The sequence below is a fragment of the Ursus americanus genome, chromosome 26 (assembly GCF_024610735.1).
Source record: "Ursus americanus isolate L20-20 chromosome 26, mUrsAme1.1.p, whole genome shotgun sequence".
Classification (NCBI taxonomy): Eukaryota; Metazoa; Chordata; class Mammalia; order Carnivora; family Ursidae; genus Ursus; species Ursus americanus.
Window position 1 is genome coordinate 24,920,402 of NC_142152.1, and position 25,289 is coordinate 24,945,690.

The window sequence follows — 25,289 nt, forward strand, 5'->3', positions numbered from 1 at the left end:
ATATGATGATAAGTACTATGGAAGAAAACTAAAGCAGGAAGGAGGGACAGACTTATCACACTCCTGACAAACATGTTATAAAATAATTCCCCTGCATGGGGATAATGCTAATACCAGTAGACCCTAGAACATTTCCCCAAATGCAAGATCTCAATTACTCATTTACCCAGGCCAACTATGATTTGGAAAAGAAAGGGTAAATCTCAAAGCCTTGGGTTTACACAGCTCGTAAGCTGATCCACTTTAGTTACCATACTAATAAGGACTGTGGTTATAACTTCTATGGCCTTGACAAGTCTTTGCCTTTTACATTTTAGGAGGTCACAAATGTTGAATGAGGGCACGTTTCAGATCCACAACTTACTGCCACCTCTGCCTTTCCTGAACTCCCAAAATAGCTAAACGTTCTTTTTAAAGGGCTTCAGTGCTCTGAAATAGGTGCTCCCAGGTGGCTGCTATAACTCATTTCAACCTGGCCGAACAGGCATGAATAAGCCTCTTTACTGTTAGTTTTATCTTCCCTTCAGTGCTTAGGAATACAGAATGATCTCTAGAAGTTTACGCCTTATTAACTTCATAAGCCACCAGAAAAATTCCTTCAGTATCATCAGGATAATTCAGCGCAGGTACCTTCAGTGTCCTAATATGATTCTCAGCCTCACTCTTTTCTTTCTTAAAGTGCTTCATCAGCTCCTGGATGTTCTGCTCATGTTTCGTTTTCACACTCTGCAATGACGATGTGAGATCTTCCAGCTCCCTCTGGTGAACGTCTCGTTCTAGCTTTAACTGTGTAATGATCGTAGCTGTTTCTTCATCTCTGGATTTTGCCTGTGTCTTGAGGTCAGCAAGGTTCTTAAGCACCTCTTTCCTGGCTCTCTGTTCCTCGGCCAATTTATTAGCAAGATCTGCCCGGATGGCACTCAAGTTCTTGACGGCCTCTTGCATCTCGAGAAGTTGGGCTTTGTCCCTGGCCTGGCTATTTTTTAGCTCTGTGATTTCTTCTTCCAGGTGAGCTTTCTCGACTTTCATCTGGCTTTGAATCTTACTCTGATGCTTCAATTCACTTTCTAGCCTTTGGATAGTGTCCAGGGAATCCTTGACTTCTAGTTCAAGGTCAACTTGATGAGCCTTAACGTCACTTAGTTTCTGCTCCTTACAGTGAAGCTCCTCTTCTTGAAGGGCTCGCTTGGTTAAGACATCGTTCAATTCCTTTCGAAGATTCTCTATTTGTTGTAATGCTGTATAAAGCTGGCTTTTCAATTCATCCTTTTCTTTTAGAATCTATCAGGTTAAAAAAAAAATCACTGTAAAATCCATCAGAGAGACTGTCAGAAAATAAAGTTTAATACACAAGGAGGAAAAAATCCATAAAATAGTATTTTGTATTTTTTCCATTTTTTAATGAAAAATAGTTTTCAGGCTAGAAAAAGAAAAATACAATTACCCTGAAGTAGCACACACTGAAATAATACGTTGCAGATTTTGATCACCAACACATATCAATCCTTGATTATAAATAATTATTTAAATGTAGGATAAAATTTAGCAAAAGAATGGAGAAAAAGATTCCTATTATAATTTACCAGAGGTTGAAATAATATAATGTTACTTAAAATAACAGTTCTTTGCATTTCAATTACATACTTTTAAAAAGGAGAAACTTCAAAATAGATAAGGAAGACAATACAGGGAAGCATGCAGATACAATCTAAGAAAGGTTATGTGGTACAATCAATCATTATTAATAAATAAAGTCAGTAGGGACAGGAAATACACCAGTTTGTAACTGGGACTCTTGAAGCCCCAAAAAGGAAATAAGATTAAGATTAGGATAGCTGGGGAAGGGACATAAGAGAAAAGTCAAGGGACCAGATGTCCATCACCCTCTGCCAGCCTCTCTGCAGGGTGAAGGCTGACACTGAGGGAGGCCAAGAACTACCCTTCTCATCCTCATCACCTCCCAGTGCAATGAAAAAGCCAGCAGGTAAGGAAGCTAGAATCACAACACTGGCACCAAGAACAATCTCCATCTCCGCTTACGGTAGCCTGCCATGGCTTGAACCCGAAAAAAGAAAATTAAGATTCTCATTTCAGAATTAGAAATAGTGAGTAAAAATGCAAATACTTACAAGGCAGTTTTTACACTTTATATTTTATACTTTAGTATGAAACAATTCAAGATACACTACAATGAGTCAATCACTCCAAAGAAACAGTTTCCTGAAAACCCTCTCAGTTTTAGCAGGGAAAAACAGCATGAAGCCAGCATGAGAAATAATAAAAGGAGGTGGTTAAGCAGTTGAGCTCTGACCACAGAAAACTGAATGTGATTCTCAATCCAGTCATAAGTCATCCTAGGGCCTCAAGGAATTTATTTATCTTTATAAAGATAATAGCACCTATATCACAGGATTGTGTTGAAGACTAGTGGGAAAGAGGAATAAAAAAAAAAATGGGCAGAGGATTCAAGTCAAAGGAGAAGCCAGAATCGCAGGGAGGTATTCCTGTAAGACAGTAATCAGACCTTTGAAGAGCAGGTATAACTGAGAAAGCAATGCCCCTGAACTGGAAAGACTCAGGACCACAGAGGAAAGAGTTTACTTAGAAAGGCAGGAAAAAGGGCTAGCAATATAGGTAAGTCTAAGGATAGATGTATTATTTTTCTATTGCAGTGTAACAAATCCCCACAAATGTAATGGCTTAAAACAATATCATTTATTATCTCCCTGTTTCCACAGATCCCAAGTCCAGGAGAGGTACTGTGCCCAGGGTTTCCTAAGGCTAAAGTCAAGGTATCAGCTGGCCTGGGCTCTTACTTGGAGGCTTTGGGGGAAAATCCACTTCCAAGTTCATCCATGTTGTTGACACGATTTAGTTCCATGCACTTAACACTCTGGTCCCTATTTCCTTGCTAGCTTTGGGCCAGGGGTTGCTCTGAGTTTCTAAGGCCACCCACACTCCTTGGCTCATGGACCCCTCAGAATCTGAAGCCAGTAACACCACAATAATCTTTCCTGTGTTTGAAACCTCCGACCTCCTCTTCTCTCAACAGCCAGAAAAATTTCTATGCTTTTAAGGACTCCTGTGATCAGATTAGGCCCACCAAGATAATTTCCTTGTCTAAAGGTCAACTCTACCATAAAACATAAGCATGAGAGTGATCTCTCATCACGTTCACAGGCTCCAGGAATTAGGGTGAGTCATCTCTGGGTGATCACCCTACTTACCATACTAGAGAAGACAGAAACTGAGAGAATCGAGTCTTGGCTATAAGAATAATGCGAGAGGAGCCTGAGAACGAGGAGAGGTGGCTTCAGGACAGTGATTAATGTTTGGAACAGATAACACAGGCCTCTGGCCAGGAGTTAAGAGACTTCCATGCAGCCCTGAAGATAAGGATGATATTTTCAATATGAAGCTCTAGCAGGTAAAACATCTTCGATCGCAAAATACTGTATTATCTTCCTAACGTTGGTTTTAACAGTAAAGGTATTTATTTTTCTTACACAACAGGAACACCAGAGATGGAGCACTTCAAGAAGAGTCCTTCAAAAATCAGGCACTGCTACTTTACAATTTTCCAGGTTTTGCCCTCAATTTCAGTATTCCAAGCATCACATCAATTCATGACAAAGGTGTCAGCCTTAGAGTGGACAGTCACAGACTATGTTAGTCAAGTTTGCAATTTCTTTGGCAATATAGATACTAAAAACTAAGTAAGTTCTATTTGCTTTTTGTTTAATTGCTTGGCGAGTAGTCACAGCCCAAGATTGTCTAGACATTGTCTCTGAGTCTGAAAATGACAGTGTCTTAACTGCCACCTCAATATCCTGGACATTCCCAGGGGCCCTCAGTTGAAGAGGCTTTATCTTGAGGGAACTCAAAACAATAGATTTGGATCCCCTTTGTCTGGCCAGGAATGCTTAAGCAGAAGCACTTGAAAGGGGCCTGAGAAATCAGGCTTGTTCTTCACCTCATTTTTTTTTTTTTTTCAGCTAAGTTTCCTACTTCCCTCTCTTACTTGGACTAACTTCAGCATGGATAGATCATTTGGCTATTCCAACACTGAAAAACTCTAAATTATTCGTATATTTGGATTATAAGACTGCAGATTTTCAGTCTCTCTACCCTCCAAAAATCTTGCTCTCTGCTTTTATTATTTATTTTTCTCTGCTTTAGGCAGGTTTCAACCTATACTTGTCTTTCTCTTGTAGAACTTTTCTGAAGGCTGCAGTAAGATCACAGTGCAGGCCAACATCCTAAAGTTTTCATACCAGTCACTTAATACCCAACTCTGAGGCACAGCATCACTGACCCATGGGAGGGTTTCTGATGGTTCAACTAACTACTACAGCACAGCCTGCCAACTTTCCCTTTAGAAAGGTATGATCCTCCTGTCCCCACTTCATTTCTCCACTCAGTCAATCCCTACATTTTAGGCTCTTTTACTTAAAGCTCTTTACTCCGAGAACTGATGTTTCATATCAGCTTGGATATCTTCTGCTGAGAGTAAGAGACAACTCCATTGCAAGTTGACTTAAACTACAAGGTAATCTAATATCATTCCAGGCAGAACTGTTCCAGACATGGTGTCAAAGCTGTAGGTCCACCTCTCTGCATGTCTCTTGGCAATACCTTCTTCTTTTTTTTTTTTTAATTTTATTATTTATTTATTTACCAGAGAAGGAGAACACAACAGGGAGAGTGGCAGGCAGAGGGAGAAAAAGGCTCCTCACTGAGCAAGGAGTCCGATGAGGGACTCAATCCCAGGACCCTGGGATCATGACCTGAGCTAAAGGCAGATGCTTAACTGACTGAGCCACCCAGGCGCCCCTTGGCAATACCTTCTTATGTGTGAGACTTCATTCTCAGGACCATAGCAAGACAGCCAACTTCGGCCACTGCAAGTATCACAGCCAAATACAACAAAACCGGAGAAGAAGAAAAATCTTTCTTATGTATCTTCTTCAGGAGAGAGTACATGTTTACCAGAAGCTTCCCCAACAGACTTCATAACTCATTCTTCATTGCTCAGAACAGGGTCATGTGCTTGGTAACTGTCCTACATTAGTTTTTGAATGGATGGGGATAATCAGGACCACTATAGAAGCCAACCGATGTTTCTAGGTAAGTTTTGCTGGTACTATTCAGGAGCAGAAATGGGAAAAATAAGAGCTGGGTTGATTCCAGATTGAAGATCAGTTAGATGTATGAGGTGGAAGAAAGAAATCGAAGATGCTGGTGAGCATGTCATCAGAGTAGCTTTTCACAAAGTCCAGTCCGACAGGAAAAAACGGATTCCAGGAAATGACTGGTCAACCAGAGGAATGTAGAAAGATCAAAATCATATGGTAATGGTTAAAAAAGGAAAAGGAAATAAAAGAAATGTGTAAGATCAGAGACTGAAATTTTGGAACTAAAGATTTGAACATAGAGAAATTACAGATGAGGACAAATTTTAGCCACAGAAATTAGTTGCTGCGTGATTTGAAGGTCACTGTAACATGGGAAATTAGTGAAGTTTAAGGATGCTGATGTTTAAGGTTGCGGACTTGAATTTTGTAATCACCAAAGATGATGACAAGAATTACATGTAATGAAACAGGCTGAGGGGGAGCCAGGTACAAAAATCCTTGAGAAATATGGAGGCATAATGGAAAAATATGTAGCAGTCAGGAACAATGAGAAGAGAATGTTCTAACCCAGCAAACCCAGCTTCCAAAGAAGAAAAGCTGTAAGAGAAGATTATGAAGGGAAGATTGAAAATGGCTGTGTGAAGCCAGAAGAATGATACTGCCTAAAACCATAAAAAGAACAGAAGCCAACTCCTCAAAAGCCTGACCACAAAGTACGCACAGGTTTTGGGGTTTGTTTGTTTTGTTTTGTTTGAATTAACTAAAAGGTAGACAAAAATTTTTAAAAGAAATAAAACAGTTATTTTTCTGCATATGAGGGAACATGTTGATGGATTGCTGGATTATTCTAATGTATCAGTACTTTAGCCTTTCTAAAATTGCATATCGATAGAACCATATACACATTTAAAATGTATTTTAGCACTGATCCTTCGTACTTTTCAACCTTTAAATTAAAAAATTCAGCTTTTAAAAGACAGTATATATTACATATACTCCTTTTTTCCTCAGCATGAAGGCAATACAAAAAAGGAAAAGATGGCAATTTAAGATTCTTGAAGTCAAATATTATCAAGCAAAAAGCTCAATACAAGGCATTCTGCCAACTCAGCAAGAAAAACAAACAACCTAAGAAGCATTTCTATTATCCATATTAACATATATATCTACAAATTTGGAAATATTCAGAAAAGCATACATTGTGATCAGAATCCAAGGTAAAATTTTTTTCCTTTATCATTTTCAAAACAGGTATAAGAACCAATAACTTCAAATAGCATTTTAAAAGATAAAGACAAAAAAATAAAAATTAAAAAAGATAAAGACAAAAATAGCACAACTAATGATTAGATTATTTGTATCTACAGAATTCTAGGTCTTCCATTATATGTTTATCTACATATCCCTAAACAACATCATATCACGGTGTCCTGATGTAAACATCCGTGCCATTTTCTTTCAAGGAAAGTATAAAATCTGATCTTTCTGGTTTTTTCTGGCAAGGATACGCTATTTGTTTGATATTCCATGTCATTCGCTAACAAAGTAGTTTTGTAACAGGATATGTATCTAATAATCTAACAAATTTCCAAAAATGTAAAAAACAGGAAAAAAAGGAAATCAGAGCAATTTTTAAGAGAATACAACCTGTTAGCCTTCTACTACATTTTTAAGTGGCAAATCTTAAAGCAGAAAATAAATTATGCTGGAAAAAGAAATGGAAGTAGATACAGAAGTATTCAAAAACACAAAAACTTCATCGTTTGCGCATAGAAAATGGCTCAACAAGGCTACTTATTAAACAGTTTACTCCGCAAAACATAAAGTGTTTTATTTGGAATTTAGTATTATTTTTATTTTAATATATACTTACAAATATACCCTACAGTCACTTTTTGAAAATAATTAGTCCAAAAAACCAAAAAACAAAAAAGAAAAACACAACAAAAAAAGAGTAGGCTGTATTCCTAATGCCTTAGGGTGGCTTTGCGATTTTATTAAGAATTAAATACTCCTTAGAGGTATTATTCAGTAAGATATAAACACATAAATGCTTTTTTCCAAAATTATTTACAATGTATTTCCACATCATGGATTTACCGGACACTTGCATGTGCAATGAAAAAGCTGTTACCCTTTCTTCCTTGATTAACCACTGCTCTAACTGCAACATGCCGCATTCATTTTTAAGGCTTTTAAAGTGGAAATTACAATGCCTGCTGCGATAATTGTGATACTATCCTAACTGTGGCAATCACTTTAAAACTACTTCTTTGCTTATCATTAGCAATGCTAAGTGATAAAAATAATTATATCTGGAGCATTCTGGGAAATAATTGTTTAACAATTTTGAATATTCTAAAAAACCCCATCTAGAAAACTCTGCACCATGGATTAGGATACTGTCTGATGACTTGGACCCTTCTAAATTTCCTCTAATTAAGTAAAATCCCCAGATGGTTTTCAATCAATCAATCCCTTCCACCCCCCTTCTTTCTAGCTACCTCCCCTACAGTCATGCTCATTGAACCAGTTGCCAAACCAGACTGACAACAGAATAATCAAGGTAGAGCAATTTCCTGGGATCAGATCAGTTCAGATTCAAGTCTGAAAGCTTTAGAACTGCTTTACCTCAGGGCAACTAGTCACCCAGTATGTGTCAGATGGGTTAAATTGAAAAGCACTCCACAGTGAGTGCAAGGTGATCGCTTCCTCCATCCTCTATATGTCCACGAAATTCACATCTAAATGGTAAAGCATCTTTTCCATGACAGCTCATCTGAAATAAGCATCTGTCACTCTTAAGTGCTGACAATTGATTTTATAAACATAATTGCCCTACACTGTGTTTTCCTTTGAAAGAAAGTCAACTTATCCAAATGATTATTCTTCTGGAATGTTCAGAATTCTTGACAAGTGACAAATGACAAAGCAGAAATGATAAACCAAGACTAAACATGGATAAAAATCAACCCTGATTTTCCCGTTTATTATCTTATAAACATCTAGGTTTAATTCAACCTAAAGATATAGTTAAGAATCAACACAAGAGCATAAAATCCAGTTAAAGTAACTGATTATACAGGGGAAAAGATGATGTGCAATGCATACATGGATCAGTGAAATGCTTTTTGTTGCAATCAAAAAGGCACAAAAGCAGAGTCTTAAAGAGGCTTGTGACCTGATAATACTGTTCAGTCAGTGAGACTGTGAACGTCATTCATTTAACGAAACCCATTATAGTTGGTGCCAGAAAATGGTCCAGTAGTAACTACTACATTTTTAATGTTCCTTTCCAACCAATACTTAAGTTGAAATTTACTTAAAAATGAGATTTTAAAATACATGCCCTGGGGGAAAAGTCAGGTGATATTATGGAACACTTTGTAATTTTTTTCCATTTGAACATTAAAGAACAATTTCAACTTAGGGAACTAAAAGCTAAACTGGGGGAGAGGGATGGATCTCTTTAAAGGCCAACTCTAAAAACTCACAGAATGTTAAACTATGAAAAAGACTTTAAAAAAGATAAAAAACTAAATTACTTTTTACCTTGAAATAGCCAAGACATATAGACTCTTCTATCAAGGACATCATGATAGATTACATGCACAGCATGGCACTCAAGTGTTTGTTCAAAGGATGGATGAATGAATGGTTGATCACAGCAAAAATCATTCCTTAGGAATTTGGTTTTTATACCTGATTATTCTTGTCTGTCAGTTGATCAAGAGTTTCAGACTGTTTCTCCAATGCTCGCTCTAACTTCTTATGCTTAAGCTTCCACTGCCTGATGGACTCCTGAGCTTTCAGTTTCAGCTCTTCTCTCCTCTTCTCTGCCTCCTGTCTCAGGGCCTCTGACTGCTGGAACTCGAGAAGGTACTGCTCGGCCTGCTTGGTTGCATCCTCAGCATGGTGAGTCAGCTCTGAGATCTGAAGGTCAGCATGCTTATGTTTGGCCTCACAAGTCTCAAAGTGATTCTGGATCTCCTTAAGTTGATCCAACATCTGTAGTTGCTCCTTTTCCTTGTGCTCCAACTGATGTGTTAAATTCTGGAAATAAAGCACGAGAAATATTAGGAACATGTTCTTGTCAAAATTGGATGTCCAACATCGCATCAAACGAGAATCTCTAATGTCACTGAAATGGGAATCATCTGTACCAAATTTCATTAATTTACCAGTCTAGAAGATATGAGTCCCTCTCCACGTATTTTACAGGCACATTAGTTGGGAATAATTTTTTATAGAAATAGTTTCTCCTTTTTAGACTACTTCATTATCCAAAAAGGGAAAATATGTATTTTCCAATTGACTGTCACTAAAATAGAAGGTCTTTTGATGAGAAAAACAATGTGCATTACTTTAGTAAAGAATCTAGTACTCTGTCCAACTGAAAAAAATGTCAGTGTTTTAAAAACTGTCAGATTATTACAGCAGTCATACATAATATTTCACTTTCTGGTAGCACATAAAATTTTGTTACAATAAAATAAAAATACCTAATAAAAATGCGCATTGATAACAGAAACATCAGTATAGATAATACTATACTTGAAAGTCCATTTAAAAGACTCTCAATAAAGTGTTTATAGATACGTTATTTCCAGCTAAATCTAATGTTATAAATTGTTGAACTTAGTTCAAGCTTACAAGAATCAGTGTAGGACAGATTTTTAAACAAACTTAAATTTATTTGGAATACATAATAATTAAGAAAAGCAAACCTGAACTCTTAAAATCTAGTTTCCCAGAATGGGTCAACAATACATTTGGAAATTGCACTAAATCATCATGTTTCATACATAATTTTAATTTGAGAAGAATTGGTAAAGATCTATTTTTAACTTCAAAAATGAGAAGACACTGCTTTTATAAAACATTTTATACAAATAAAATAATATTGTAATCATTAACATTAAGCCACTCTTGTAGAGATTTAGGAGGGAGTGACAAATTCAGAAATAATGTATCCCATAAGCTGCCCCTCCTGAGTCTTACTTTCCAAATACTTCGGTTACAAAGGTTACACAAAAAGGACGTGTTCAGGGGACTAAGATGATACCTGAGCTGGACAAAAAATAAATATCATCCACATTGTTCTAAGGCTCCTACAAAGACTGGAAACATTTACCAACTTCCTCTGACTCTCACAGCAGAATGTTCAGTTCCAGATTCTATTATCTCTGTACCGTGGCTCAAATAAAGTTAAATACAATTTCTTTAATGGTTAAAGTAAAAAATTTGACATTATGGCAAAAAAATAAAAATAATGCCTTGAAAACAAGTTTCATTTTCAGAGCAACAGGTTTGCATTTACTCCGTTTGCTAAATTCAATGCAGCCTGGAAGAGATGAGTCACTCCTTTATCTACCCAAACAAAATAGTAAATTGAGAACTGTGCACTTGTTTGTGTGGAAAATTCTAAAATGAAATCTGAAAACCATAGTGGTAGTGGTTTACCCTTTTGCCCTTATCTAAAAGTTTTACCACAAAGCTAGAAATCAACTTTACTAACCAGCAGTATTCACGTGATTTCTTCATCAGCAGAGAGGTACCAATATTTTTTTTCCAACAAACACTTCGGAGAGTGGGTACCCTTCCTACATGTTAGGCACATATCTTAAAGAGTGGTTAATAAGACCTGGCTTTGAAACCAAAAAAGTAAATAATATAAATTGGGGAGATACTCACACTACCAGCTAGATTACAACAGCAGATAATGCCAGATGCTAAAATGATGGATAGTTGTTACCTGAAGGGGCCTGTATTCTACATTGTGGCTGCGGTGGGTCTCTTTTGGGAGATGACATATGAGCTGAGATCTAAATGAGAAGGAGCTACCAATAATAATTATTATTACTAAAGTTTACGGAGCACTTGAGTTGTGCAAAGGATTGAGCAAATGCTTTATAAGAATGACCTCACTCAGTCCCACTATACTATCTTAATTTTAGAGATGTGTAACCAATTCTTGGAACTTGCCCACGATCACATACCTAATACATGAGGGAATGGGTTTTTGACCCAGATTGTCTGGCTCCAGAACCCATGTTTTCAACTCTTTGCTAAGTGGCCAGTTACTCAGATGACCCTAACTCCTTGCCTCTTTGTTACCTACTCACATAGTTCTATCTTCGTGGTTTTTCTCAGAACTGCCACCTATGAAGCAAGAGGTTATGTCTCCGTACTAGCTTCTCCCCACTAATCCCTCCTCCCATCCCTTCTCCCCACTCCTCAGGCCTTTGGTTTTATCTACCCATCTGCCCAGTTCCCTCACTCCTTTTCTTCTGATACATCTGTTCTTTTTTGTCAGGAAGATGACCACGCCTTGACATTTCTTTTGCTGGCTTTAAATCCAAGTTCTTGGACCAAACTTCCTTAATTTTCACTTTAACCACTCTCTTTTCCACATTTCAAACTCCGTTTTAAAGCTGAACTTAAGTGGCAAAACCACCAGCTCTGGGGGAATTAACAAATTTCCTGTTTCCTATATCAGGTTACTGAGTCCTCTAAGGAAAACCACACAGGAGTATCAGTTGATGCGATGGCACACAGAGAGGCAATCCCTCAGTGTCCAGAAATTCTACTGTATGCCTCTTCCCAGTCCACACGGTGGCCCTTCCAAAATGTCCTGCCTTGGACCTCCCATCTTTTCACTCACTTCTAGTACGTAACATAGCTCCTTCTTAAGAAATAAAATTGAAGCTATTATGTAAAACATCCCCCAAATTTCCTTAATGTACCATTCTGAAACTTACCAATGGCTAGTCTGTACTCCTCTCTAGCCTCTGAGGAAAAGGGATCTTTCTTAGACAAATAAGCCTATCTTTGCAATTTCCTTCCACATCTATCAAAGGCTTCACTACATCAATTATGTCCTCTCTTCCTTGTACTGAACCTCTCCTTTCCTACTGGATTTTTTTTTTTTTTACTATTCCCAATTTTTAAAAATATATCACAGTAATAATTTTTTCTTAATGAAATAAATTGAAGAGGATACAAACAAAAAGATATTCCATGTTCATGAATTGGAAGAATCAATATTGTTAAAATGTTCGTATTACCCAAAGCAATCTACAGTTTTCATGCAATCCCTATCAAAATACCAAAAGCATTTTTCACAGAACTAGAACAAATAATCCTAAAATTTGTATGGAACCACGAAAGATCCCAAATAGTCAAAACAATCTGAAAAAGAACAAAGCTAGAGGTATCACAATCCCAGATTCCAAGATACACTACAAAGCTATAGTGATCATAACAGTACGATACTGGCACAGAAATAAGCACAAAGATCAACAGAATAGAATAGAGTCCAGCAATAAGCCCATATTTTTATGGTCAATTAATCAATGAAAAAGGATGCAGGAATACACAACAGGAAAAGAGTCTCTTTAAATGATGTTGGAAAAACAGCACAGCTACAGGCAAAAGAATGAAACTGGACCACTTTCTTACACGATAGGCAAAAATAAACTCAAAATGGATTAAAGACCTAAGTAAGTATGAGATCTGAAACCATAGAATTCCTAAAAGAAAATGTAGGCAGTAATTTCTTTGACATCAGCCATAGAAACAATTTTTCTAAATACGTCTCCTTTGGCAAGGAAAACAAAAAGCAAAATTAAACTATTGGGCCTATACCAAAATAGAAAGCTTTTGTACAGTGAAGGAAACCATCAACAGAACAAAAAGTCAACCTACCAAGTTACAGAATATATTTGCTAATCATATATCCAATAAGGAGTTAGTATCCAAAGTAGATGAAGAACTTACGCAACTCAACAATAATCCAATTAAAAAATGGACAGAAAACCAGACCGTTTTCCAAAGATGACGTACAGATGGCCAACAGAAACATGAAAAAATGCTCAACATCATTAATCAGCAGGGAAATGCAAATTAAAACCACTGAGATATCACTTTATACCTGTCAGAAATAAAATAAAAAACACAAGAAATTACAAGGTGTTGGTGAGGATGTGGGAAAAAAAGGAACCTCTGTGCACTGTTGGAGGGAATGCAAATTGGTGCAGCCACTGTGACATATGGTATGGAGGTTCCTCAAAAAGTTACACCTAGAATTATCATATGATCCAGTAATTCCACTACTGGGCATTCACCCAAAGAAAATGAAAACACTAATTCAAAATGATACATGCACCCCTATGTTTACTGCAGCGTTATTTACAATAGCCAAGATACAGAAGCAACCCAAACGTCCATTCATAGATGAATAAAGATGTGATACACACACACACATACATATATATCTATATCTATAGATATATTTATAGATATATAGATACAGATATGTATCTACCTACTATGGAATATTATTCAGCCATTAAAAAGAACAAAATCTTTCCATTTGCAACAACATGGATGGACCTTGAGGGTATAATGCTAAGTGAAATAAGTCAGTCATAAAAACACAAATACCATGTGATTTCACTCATACGTGGAATTTAAGAAACAGAACAAATGAACAAACAAAAAGAGACCAAAAAAATCCAGACTTTTTTTACAGCTTTTTTCTATTATGTTCAATTAGCCAACATATAGTACATCATTAGTTTTTGATGTAGTGTTCAACAATTCCTTAGTTGTGTATAACACCCAGTCCTCATCACCACATGTGCCACCCCCCTTAATACCCATCACCCAGTTATCCCATCCCCCCACCTCCCTCCCTTCTGTAACCCTCAGTTTCGTTCCCGGAGTCCAGAGTCTCTCATGGTTTGTCTCCCTCTCTGATTTCTTCCCATTCAGTTTTCCCTCCCTTCCCCTATGGTCCTCTGTGCTATTCCTTATGTTCTACATATGGATGAAACCATATGAAAATTGTCTTTCTCTGCTTAACTTATTTCACTTAGCATAATCCCCTCCAGTTCCATCCATGTATTCATCCTTTCTGATGGCTGAGTAATATTCCATTGTATATATGAGCCACATCTTCTTTATCCATTCATCTGTTGAAGGGCATCTTGGCTCCTTCCACAGTTAGGCTATTGTGGACATTGCTGCTAGGAACATTGGGGTGCACATGCCCCTTTTTTTCACTACATCTGTATCTTTGGGGTAAATACCTAATAGTGTAATTGCTAGGTCGTAGGGTAGCTCTATTTCTAACTGTCTTGAGGAACCTCCATACTGTTTTCCAGAGTGTCTGTACCAGCTTGCATTCCCACCAAGAGTGTAAGAGGGTTCCCCTTTCTCCACAACCTCGCCAACACTTGTTGTTTCCTGTCTTCTTAATTTTTGCCATTCTAACTGGTGTAAGGTGGTATCTCATTGTGGTTTTGATTTGTATTTCCCTGATGGCTAGTAATGTTGAACATTTTTTCACGTGTCTGTTAGCCATTTGTGTGTCTTTGGAGAAGTGTCTGTTCATGTCTTCTGCCCATTTATTGACTGGGTTATTTGAAAAAAACAGACTCTTAAACACAGAGAATGAGCTAGCTGTTGTCAGAGAAGAAGGGGGTGGAAGGATGATGAGGGAAATAGATAAAGGGGATTAACAGTACATCTATCTTGATGAGCACTGACAAATGTGTGAAATTGTGGAGTCATTGTGTTGTACGCCTGAAACTATTGTAGCACAGTGTGTTAATTACACTTGAATTAAAAAAAAAATCACAGAAATATTTTTTTTTAATGAAACAAACAAAAACCTTTATCAATCTAACGTGATCTGACCAGCACCCTATACTGTGCTTCCTATTAAGCCAAACTCCTGGAAAGAGCAGTCTATACCTGGTACCCCACAGTTTTATTCCTAATTCATTTCCCCATCATTGAATTTGGATTCCACCCCTATTATACAATTAAAATAGCTCTCATTAAGATACCCAAAGATCACCTATAGCCAAATACAATGGACTCTTTAAAAATCTACCCTAGTTTCCTTGTAGCATGTGACACTGTCAATGGCCCCTTCTGATTTTTAAGTCTATCTTCTGCCCTGACTTTCATAACACCCCTCTCTTCACTAGTTCTCCTTTTTCTTCCTGCTCTTTAATAGCCTCCTTTCCTGGGTCTCTTCCATTATTTAGCTTTTAAATACAGATAACAGTACAAGGTTCTAGTATTAAGCACCATTCTATCTATAAAATATCTTCAATAAGTAAGCATGTAGGTAGGCAAAGATATAAGTGATTTCTAATTCAGAAGCCAGACTGATTTTCTAAATTCCAGATCTTCAAATAATAAATTATATAATGATGCCCTACATTTGGGAATCCCACAGGAATCTTAATTTTAGCATGTCAAAAAACTGAATTTATTGGATGTCCTACTCCTAACAATTAAGGTTGTCCTACTAATCAAATGGTGGTAAAGCCTCTCTCTGCTGAGACAGTATAGAAATGGGAGTGGAATTGTATGTTTAAATAATGAGAAAGTCTGAAATAACTGCTATAGGAAAAGAGAAATGAACAAGAGATAGATGTTTAAAAGCTAACACACAGAAATAAGTTCACAGTTAGATAGTCTCAAATTTATAACGGACTCAAATATACAAAATTCTTCAAATTTCTCCAGCAAGCTTTTGAACCCAGGAGGAAAATAAGTTTAGCACTATTTATTCTTCTATAATTACATAACAATAAGAATAGGCACATGATTAACATATGTAAACCCAGAGCTTAAGCACATAAATTTCATTGTTCTCACATTTTAAAAATTACAGACTTTCATATTAACATATTACACACAATAACTCACTTAGAAGAATATTTGAAAACATCATGGCATTAATTGGGTATATAAGTATAAATGAATGAAAAGGATGTGGTTCTAGTTGTAAATAATCGTGGTTCTTATTACTGATGGGAAAGTAGATTTGAATTTGAACTGGATGAACACTGCCTCTAACTGCCCTGAGTCTGGAAACTGTTGCTACTGATTTGCTCCCAACCATCTCTCTGTATTGTGCTTCAGGTAAAACCTGTCACAGAACTCCTTCCTATATGCATTCCTTGGCAGGTCTTATTCAGCCACTGTTTTGACACTGTCTTTAATCCATCTTCCTCAAATAACCAATCAGAATAATCTAATTGTTATAAACATTTCTCTCCCATCAATCAAGAGATTATATTACAGAACCCTCACAACAATCCTTCACATATGCACACATCCATACAAAACACACAAGTGAACAAACATAACATTAATCCATGGATAAATGCTTTTGGGGTAGGCACGTATACTAAATATTAGTATCTTCCTATGTACTACATGAAATGCTAAATGAAAAGCAATTTTCTTATTTATTCCATTAGGATGATTTTCAATTTTGTTACTACTATCATATATTCCTGGAAGCCTCTTCTATCCTAAAGAACATGTTAAATTGGGTGAAATTATCTCAGCCACTAGAGCAGAGTGGTTAAATTTCATATCATTTAATCAAGCCTATTATTTATTTCTCACTATACAAGTACTGTCAAAGACAGGAACCATCCAAAACCATAGAAATGTCCTTTTTTTCCCCAAGAATTCCTTCCAGTTATATGGGAGAAAAAACTTTTAAGTTCCTAAAGGGAACTTTTTAGGTTCTGTAGCCAGGCCTGAGACTTAAACTAACATAAGACAGATTAACAGGAGAAAAGCACACAAATTTTATTTAATATTTTTACACATAAATAAGAGCCTTTGTTGGAAAAATGAAGACCCAAAGAAGTGTTAGGACCAAGAGCTTCTAAAGCCTTAAGAGAGAATTTATGGAAAAATGACAAGAAAAAGGAAAGGGATCTAATAAACTTCAAGGGGTAATAAACTATGGGAAAGTGGCAAGGAAATATATGGGGGAAACTAATTGAAGATCAGGGTTATTTCAGAGGTTTCTTCGTACAGATCCCTTTTGGAATCAACTCCCAATCTCCGATGATAAAAAAATGTTATCTTCCAGGTAGAGGGAGTACACCTTCCTCATGGGAAATACTATGACCTCCTTTAGGTAGAAAAAGAGGTCAGAGTACCCTTCCTGCACCTACTGTTTCTCAAGTGCCGTCAGCTCACAATAATTAAAATAATCAATGTGCCAGAGTGGCACATTTTGGGGTGGTATGTTCTGATCCCTTTCACAGCACCTTACCAAAGGTTTATAAAAGCTCCAACTCAATCTAAAACTTTACACATTTCTCTTTTATCTCTTTCTTCAGGTGGGAAAAAATGTTAATGAGTAGTTGTGTTGAGGGTCTTAGGTTTGCTGATAGCTAGAAGAATTCACTGGATTCAGCATATAGTCATACTTATGCTAAGATTTATTAGACTGAAAAGATATAAGGCAAAATCAGCAAAGCGAAGAGAATATGGGGCATAGTCCAGTGGAACCTGGGCCCAAGCTTCCAGGAGTCCTCTCCCTGTAGTCACACAGGGTGTGCTCAATTCTTCCAGCAGTGAATTCTGACAACATGTGTGAGGTACTGCCTACCAGGGAAACTCATTAGAGACTCAGTGCCCAAAGTTTTAATTAGAAGCTAGTCACTCAACTACTGTCAGCCTAGTATGTACCAAAATCCAGACTCCCAGAAGGAAAGCAAGTGTTCAGGAGAAACCATATTCTTTGTATAAAAGGTCTAGGCACCATGAGCTACATCTTATCATTTAAGGAAAGTTTCTTACTTGATTATCATTAAAGTTCCCAGATGCCAAACAAGGGCCTATTTTGGAAGCAGACCTAAGGAAATGGTCTCTGGTCTACTATGTTAACTCCTTTCTTCCCAGTAGTAAAATGGCGAAAGAATAGACAGAAAGGAAAAGAATGTATTAAAGAATAAATTATAACAATGCATTTAGAAGATGGTAGAAAAGAACTCTCTTCCTTTAAAATTGATTGGCTTTGGCTACCAATGGCTCCCTTTTTAATTACTGCACTGGTTGCATTCAAATTATAACTACAGACAGCCTACTCATTTGAATAAGGCATATGAATAAGGCATTAAAATGAAAATAGAAAATAGAAAATGAAAAAGAGATATTCTATTTTTAAAAAGTAGTGTGGATGGGATCCACCATAAATTCTAGCTTTAACTGTTCACACATCTAAGATCATAATTTCACATATGTGGATTATAAAAAAAATATATTTGCCAACTTGAAATTACAAAAGTGGAAAAACTGGACTAGGTAGGAGAATAATGGAGTAAATTTACAGAATAAAGAAACCAGTTTCGTCTGGTATATGAGAATCTTCCTACCTGCCTTCTTCCTGTTTCTCATATTCATGAAGAATTACTAAGCCTACATTGAAACAGTTTCCATTAAAACACAAAAAGTAGACTACTGTGTAGGTGACAACAATGATTATTTGTTCACTGATATCACTAAAATATAACACAATTTCTCCTCTACTCTTATTTGATAGTCAATGCATACAAAGAATTGGGCACCTTAGGGAATATTTAAAAATGAAAACTTCACCCCAAATAAGCCAAGGTACTCGGAGTAATATTTATTTTAAATAAACATTTTCATCTACGGTATTATGTACTTTGTGTGAGACTTGTAAGGGTAATGAGAAAATAGCTACACTTTAATGACTCAAAAACAACATCCCAGGGAAACAGTATCATATCATGGAAAGAACATGAGTCACAGACTTGAGATCATATCCCAGTTCTGTCACTCTATGACCTTAGGAGAAGTGCTTACCATCTGTGAGCCAAGGCAACTAAATTTATAAAGAGGACTCAATAACATCTACATATCAGAAGAATGATGACCTACACAAAATCAATTAGATAAACATCTAGAAGACTGATTGGCGCATTTTAGGAACTCAACAATGGCAAGGGTTTATTACTAACTAGAAACAACATCAAAATTTGAGACATAGGTGCCTGGTGGCTCAGTTGGTTAAGCAGTTAAGTGTCTGCCTTCAGCTCAGGTCATGGTTCCAGGGTCCTGGGATCAAGCCCTGCTTTGGGCTCCCTGCTCAGTGGGAGTCTGCTTCTCTGTCTCCCTCTGCCCCTTCCCTCTGCTTGTGCATGCTTTGTCTCTCTCAAATAACTAAATAAAATCTTTAAAAAAAATTAAAGAGGTAATCCAATGTCTATATTTTAAAGATGAGGAAATTGAGGTCTAGGTACCATGAACTACATCTTATCATTTAAACATAAAAACAAGGGGTGCCTGGGTGGTGCAGTCGTTAAGCGTCTGCCTTCGGCTCAGGGCGTGATCCCTGCGTTCTGGGATCCAGCCCCACATCAGGCTCCTATGCTGGGAGGCTGCCTCTTTCTCTCCCACTCCCCCTGCTTGTGTTCCCTCTCTCACTGGCTGTCTCTCTCTCTCTCTGTCAAATGGATAAATAAAATCTTAAAAAAATAATAATAATAAACATAAAAACAAGGAGATAGAGTAATCAATCCAAGGTAAGGGAAGTAGTTTACAGCAGAGAAAGAACCAGCCACAGGTCCCTAACATTCAAACTAATATTGATTACACTTCACTTTATTACTGACTTGGATACTAGCCAAACAACCTCTTAAATAATTAAATAAGTTACCATGTTCTTTCCTGAGATAGGAGGAAATCCTAAATAGGAATTATATAATCTCTGATGCACGGATGTTTCTGGAACACTTTTAAAACTGAGAGAAAAAAAATCACAGAATAGAATTGACTTGGTTAAAACACTATGAGGCACAGACTAGTTATCCCCTTCTATGTTCAAGACACTGGCGAGGCACTGAGGAAAGTATTGTATGAGAAATACTGACTGGGACAAATAAGATCGAGCAGAAGGGAAGTGACCATCAATGTTAACTAGTAGAAACAGGATTTAAGTTAGTAAATTCAAGAGAAACTACTCTGATCAGGAAGAACTCATAAAGAAAGGCACATAAAATAAGGAGACAATGAGCAAACTCAAGTGTGAAGAAGAGAAAAGATTGGGTCACTGATAAAGGACAGGCATTTAAGACCAACGGTAGCATGCGTAAGAGCCGCAGCCTGGGCCAACAGGGCTGTACATGAAGAGTAAAAAACAGTTCAAGACGGCTAAAAAGAGATTAAAAAGTAAGGTCAGAAACCAGATTGGGGGAATGCTGAAATTAAGTTTAAGCTTTCAAAAGTTTTTCAGCAAGGGAATAACATGATCAGATACGTGCTTGAGAAAGATTAATCACCAAAGGACATTATGCTAACACTAGGATATTAAAATATTATAGCAACATTAAAAGTAATTGAAGATCATCCTTTTAAAGCAGAAATGGACTTTAAGAACCAATTTTTTTCTCATCTGAATTCAATTTCAGCAATCAAATTCAATAGAGCTGGCTTACAATAGATAAGAACCATCTATGGCATTCAAGAGACTAGGCGGGGGTCAAGAAAAAAAAAACACTTGTCAGTCTCAGTCTTTCTGAAGAAAATATAGGTATGTTTCCATTCAATCCAATAAACATTTACTGCACTCAGCAATAACCAAGCTGCTGAGACACAAAAATGAATAAGACGGCATGGTTCTACATTCTACTGCTACAGAGAGCCATACAGTGTGGTTAGGCAAACAGACACAGAACAGTTATTTATAATAAACGATGCATATGAGAAATTTTTTCTTCTGTATTTCAAATTCTGCTTCTCTTTCCAATTTATGCTACCTTATCTATACTTACATTTCATTCTTCAGTGTCTTCATCTGTCCTCATCTTCATATAATGTTTTCTAACAATGATTCTTTGTCAAAAAGAAAAGAGCCCTGAGCTAACACCATTAGGTGGTGGCTAAGGGAACAAAAAGAAGATAATTCCCAATTGCTAGTGAAAGTAATAAAGACAAAGAGCAAAAAAAGGGAGGCAGGGGGAAGAAAGAGGCAGAAACATAGCCAGAGAGAAAATGAATGGCTATGCCAGCCAATCTCAGAATTCAAACAACAACCAACACCACTAGGGCAAGAGTGTGCACAGCACTCCTGTCCTCTGTTTCCCTTTGGTGCCTTCTTTCATGATCAAAGTGCTCATAAGATTGGTGTTGGCAGGGGAAATGTGGTTGAGTGGAATGGGGAAGAAGGAAAAGATTAACAAAAGAATCTGATCAACTAGACACCTCTCCCAAAAAGTCTTTTGTAAGAACTCAAAATAACTTGATTCTGTAATATTTGAAAAAGAATGATCCCAAATTAGGGGCAAGCCAAATGGAAATACAGTCATTTGTAAAGGCTCTATTTACAAATGAAAAATTAGTGGAGAGAAAAAGTCAATTGTTCAACTTTCCCAAACAGTTTGATAAAAGCCTCTTCGAAATCTAGGACAAAAAAATTACTGTAAATTTTTCTTTTAATTTTTATAATTGCTAGCCTTTGAGTTTTAGATACATCACATACATGGTACAACAGTTATAGATACACAGAGGCACACATCACATGCTTTTTAGTACACGAGAGTAAACATATATACTGTAAAATTATGTGTTTGTATTATACGCACTTTATCAAAAATCAAAAAAGTTTAAATTTTATTATAAAGATTAAGAGTTTTTATATCTTGGCATTGATGACAAGTTCATTTTAAGCATAAATGTCCTGGTTCCCAAGTCTCCTTGGTTGGAAACGCCATTCTTAATTATAAAATTTCTCATATAAACACACACAAACCACAATAGAAGGATCTGTTTCACAATACAGTTTCTAGAAACCCAGCACAGTAAAAAGTAGCAACTGCCTTACCAAAATGATACACTAAAACAAAAATGATATTTAAAGTATAAGCAAATTTAAAGCTTAATTCTTTATAAGGACAAAAACCGTGACATTAAAGTTAATAAGTAACAAACAAGCCTCAAGTAGAACACCGTTTGAAACAGAATTCAATTATCTTAATACTGACTCTGTGAACAGAGATAAAACTAATTCCAGTCCCAAATATGACTTCCTTAAAGCAGACACAAGATGAAAACACTGACTGAATAGGGATATTGTATCCAAAATGAAATGTAAATATCTCAGTGAGAAAGAGGGCTGATTTAAGCACAGAAAAAAAAAATTAAAATTTTATTTATATTTTCTGTATTTATTGTAATTAAACTCTTTTCCAGCATGTTGGAACATTTTAGGTTCCATGTGACCAGTTAATTGCATGTGTAGATGATTTAGTTTTAATTAACCTAAAATGGACAGAAAGCTTTAAAAACAAAAACCTGCAAAGAAATTACACATTGAAGGGCACCTGGGTGGTACAGTGGGTTAAGTGTCTGACTCTTAGTTTTGGCTCAGGTGGCAATCTCAGGGTCATGAGATCGAGCCCCATATTGAGCTCTGTGCTCAGCCCAGAGTCTGCTTAAGACCCTCTCTCCTCTCTGCCCCTCCTCCCCACGCTCACTTGCTCTCTCTCTCAAATAAATAAATAAATCTTTAAAAAAACCAAACTACACATTGAATATAACATTACTAATGTGTGGATAAGTATTTGTAAATGTGACATTAGGATTGACATGAATTCAACCAGCATTCGCAGAGTGCCAACTATGGACACAAGGCTAGGCTCAAGGGCTACGAAAAAAACAAGGCAAGGCCATGTTTCTCAGCTAAAAGAAAATCTGATTATTGGCACTATGGTTTATGACCTGATCGACAGCAGTCAGCCCCCATCTATCTCCACCTCCTTCTAATACACTCTCCTATTCCATAGAAGCTACAAAACTCAATGTTCAGACTCCCTTAAGCTAGGTTGGGGGGGGAGAAAATTAGACTCAATATAGGGAGAATCAGAATGTGGAAATGAGGTAGAGACAATATACTTGCTAATTTGGCTTTTTGTTATTGGCCAGCAAGGTCTTAGTGATATAATTTATTTTGTTCTATAGTGAATGTCCCGCTTTGTACTATCCCTTCTTAGAAGTCTAAGCAATGCCACATCTGCCAGTATTATTATAAACAACTATTGCATAAAATACCTAGAGCAGTTCTATTTCCCACACTAATCCCTAAATGATGTTATAAAGTTTTCTTTTACTGTGTAAACAAAAGAACAGATTTAATAGGATTTCACCTGAAATTCTTGGCTTCTCAATTAAGCCAAGCCCCACTCACCTCTATTGGGAAATTAGCCTGACATATTCTTGCATGTCTTGATAAACTCATTCATTTTTGTATAATTTAGGTGTTTTATGAACTGATAGTGAGAGGACAACTAATCAATTATCCACAGTCAGGAGAACTAAGGGAAGTCTCTGAATAAAAGAACTCAAACCAATCAAAACAAGTATGGTAGCCTGGAAATATAGCTACAGGAAGCTAAATTAGGCCATCACTCATTGGGATCTTACTATTTAAAACTTTTTAAAGTCATGATTGGTGGACAGTAGAATATATACTTAAAATCTGTGAGTCAAATTTTCTTAAGCAAAATACATATTAATAATTTTTAATAACTGATTCAAACCCTTTTATGAGTTAGGGATCGCCACATAAAATATCAGGGGCCACAGTAGGAACAATGTCACAAATAATTCTTCCTTTACAAATAGAACCTTCTGTCTTTTCTATCCTTCTAATTTGACTACGTATACTGTTATCATTTTCCTTTTACTAAATGAAGCAGAGACACATAAAAGGACATTAATCCCAAATAACAGGTTCCTTGGTCTTTCTCAGTGATTAAAAATAATTATTTCTCCACAAATCCTATGAGAACATATCTGCTTCATACAACTACAGCTTCCTTGTACTTTTTAATGAAACATGATACTAAGCTTAAGCAAAGTACAGAAAATAATGTTCAATTAATTAAATACATTCATCTCTTTGTGAAGAAATAAAATATTAACTTCTGTTTCATTAGCCATGATGTTCACTACACGGAACATTTTAAATACACATTTCTTCAGAGTGTTCAACTTATTACACAAGAGGACATATAATTAACATCTAGGCCCTAGCAACACACTGGGGAAATTCTGACCCTGGCACACATATCTCAAGTACATTTGTGTTTTCGTTTTTCTCACACTCAATTAGACTGATAATTTTAACTCTGTAACTCTGATGTTTAACTAAAGTAGGCACTTTGGGAGATGAAAATTTGAATGTAGATAGGATAAAACTGTTCTACTTTAAGCAGATTGGTATTTGGGACTGCTTTTGATTGAGGTGGAAAACCTCTGATTACACATTTGCTATGAAATGCAATAGGATAAAGCAGGTATCAATAAAAGACAAACACCTGTGTCTTGCCAGTGTTGATGTGGCAGCTGAGAGGACCAAGATAAAGTACATAGTTCAACTAAAGAAATGTCATCTCTAATTACATTATATATAGTGAAGAGGAGAACTTAAATGTAACCTAATACTTAATATTATTTCTCTACATCATTATAGAGCATTATGGATTATTGGAAACAGATCAGACACATTATCTTACATGATACAATAGCACTGTGCACTTAAGAGAAATCTACTTTTCTTGATTTCTCAATTTTGATTTCTTGAGAGAAATCAAGGCTAAGGAAGGCTAGATGAGATAAAAGAGCCCCATTTTCTTTTTTAAAAGTAAACACTGTTTCAAACAAAAATAATAATCTCTTGAGATGCCACCTCACATCCATAGGATGGCTACTATTAAAAAAAAAAACAAAAACCAAAAAACAACAACAACAAAAAAAACAGAGAACAACAAGTGTTGATGAGGATGTGGAGAAACTGGAACACTTGTGCATTGTTGGTAGGAATATAAAATGGTAGGGCACTGTGGAAAAAAGTACGGCGGTGCCTCAAAAGATTAAATACAGAATTACCTCATGATCTAGTAATTCTACTTTTGGATATGTACCCAAAAAAATTGGAAGCAGGGTCTCGAAGAGATATTTATACACTCATGTTCATAATAGCATTATTCACAATAGCAAAAATGTAGAAGCAACCCAGAAGCACAGATAAGCGAAATGTGGTATATACATAGACTGGAATGTTATTCAGCCTTGAAAAGGAAGGAAATTCTGCAATATGCTACAACATAGATGAACTTTGAGGACATTATGTTAAGTGAAGTAAGCCAAGCACAAAAAGACAAATACTGTATAATTCCATTTATATGAGGTACTCAGAGTGGTCAAACTCATAAAGAAAGTATAATAGTTATAATGCTGGTTGACAGAAACTGGTGGGGGGGAGGTTGGTTAGGATGGGGAGTGGGAGTTATTATTTAATAG

The 25,289-nt window shown here is 36.4% G+C and overlaps 1 protein-coding gene across 4 annotated transcripts in view; it reads right to left on the minus strand.

The window, feature by feature from the left end:
* The window catches only part of CEP128 (centrosomal protein 128), a 375,253-nt gene that overhangs the window by 246,845 nt on the left and 103,119 nt on the right, over positions 1-25,289 (minus strand). For all 4 annotated transcript variants that reach the window (XM_045807714.2, XM_045807712.2, XM_087856159.1 and 1 more), the window contains 2 exons: positions 8,838-9,188; positions 631-1,281 (listed from right to left, as the gene is read on the minus strand). In XM_045807714.2, the coding sequence (XP_045663670.2) occupies positions 631-1,281; positions 8,838-9,188 (1,002 nt within the window). The remainder of the gene's footprint in view (positions 1-630; positions 1,282-8,837; positions 9,189-25,289) is intronic.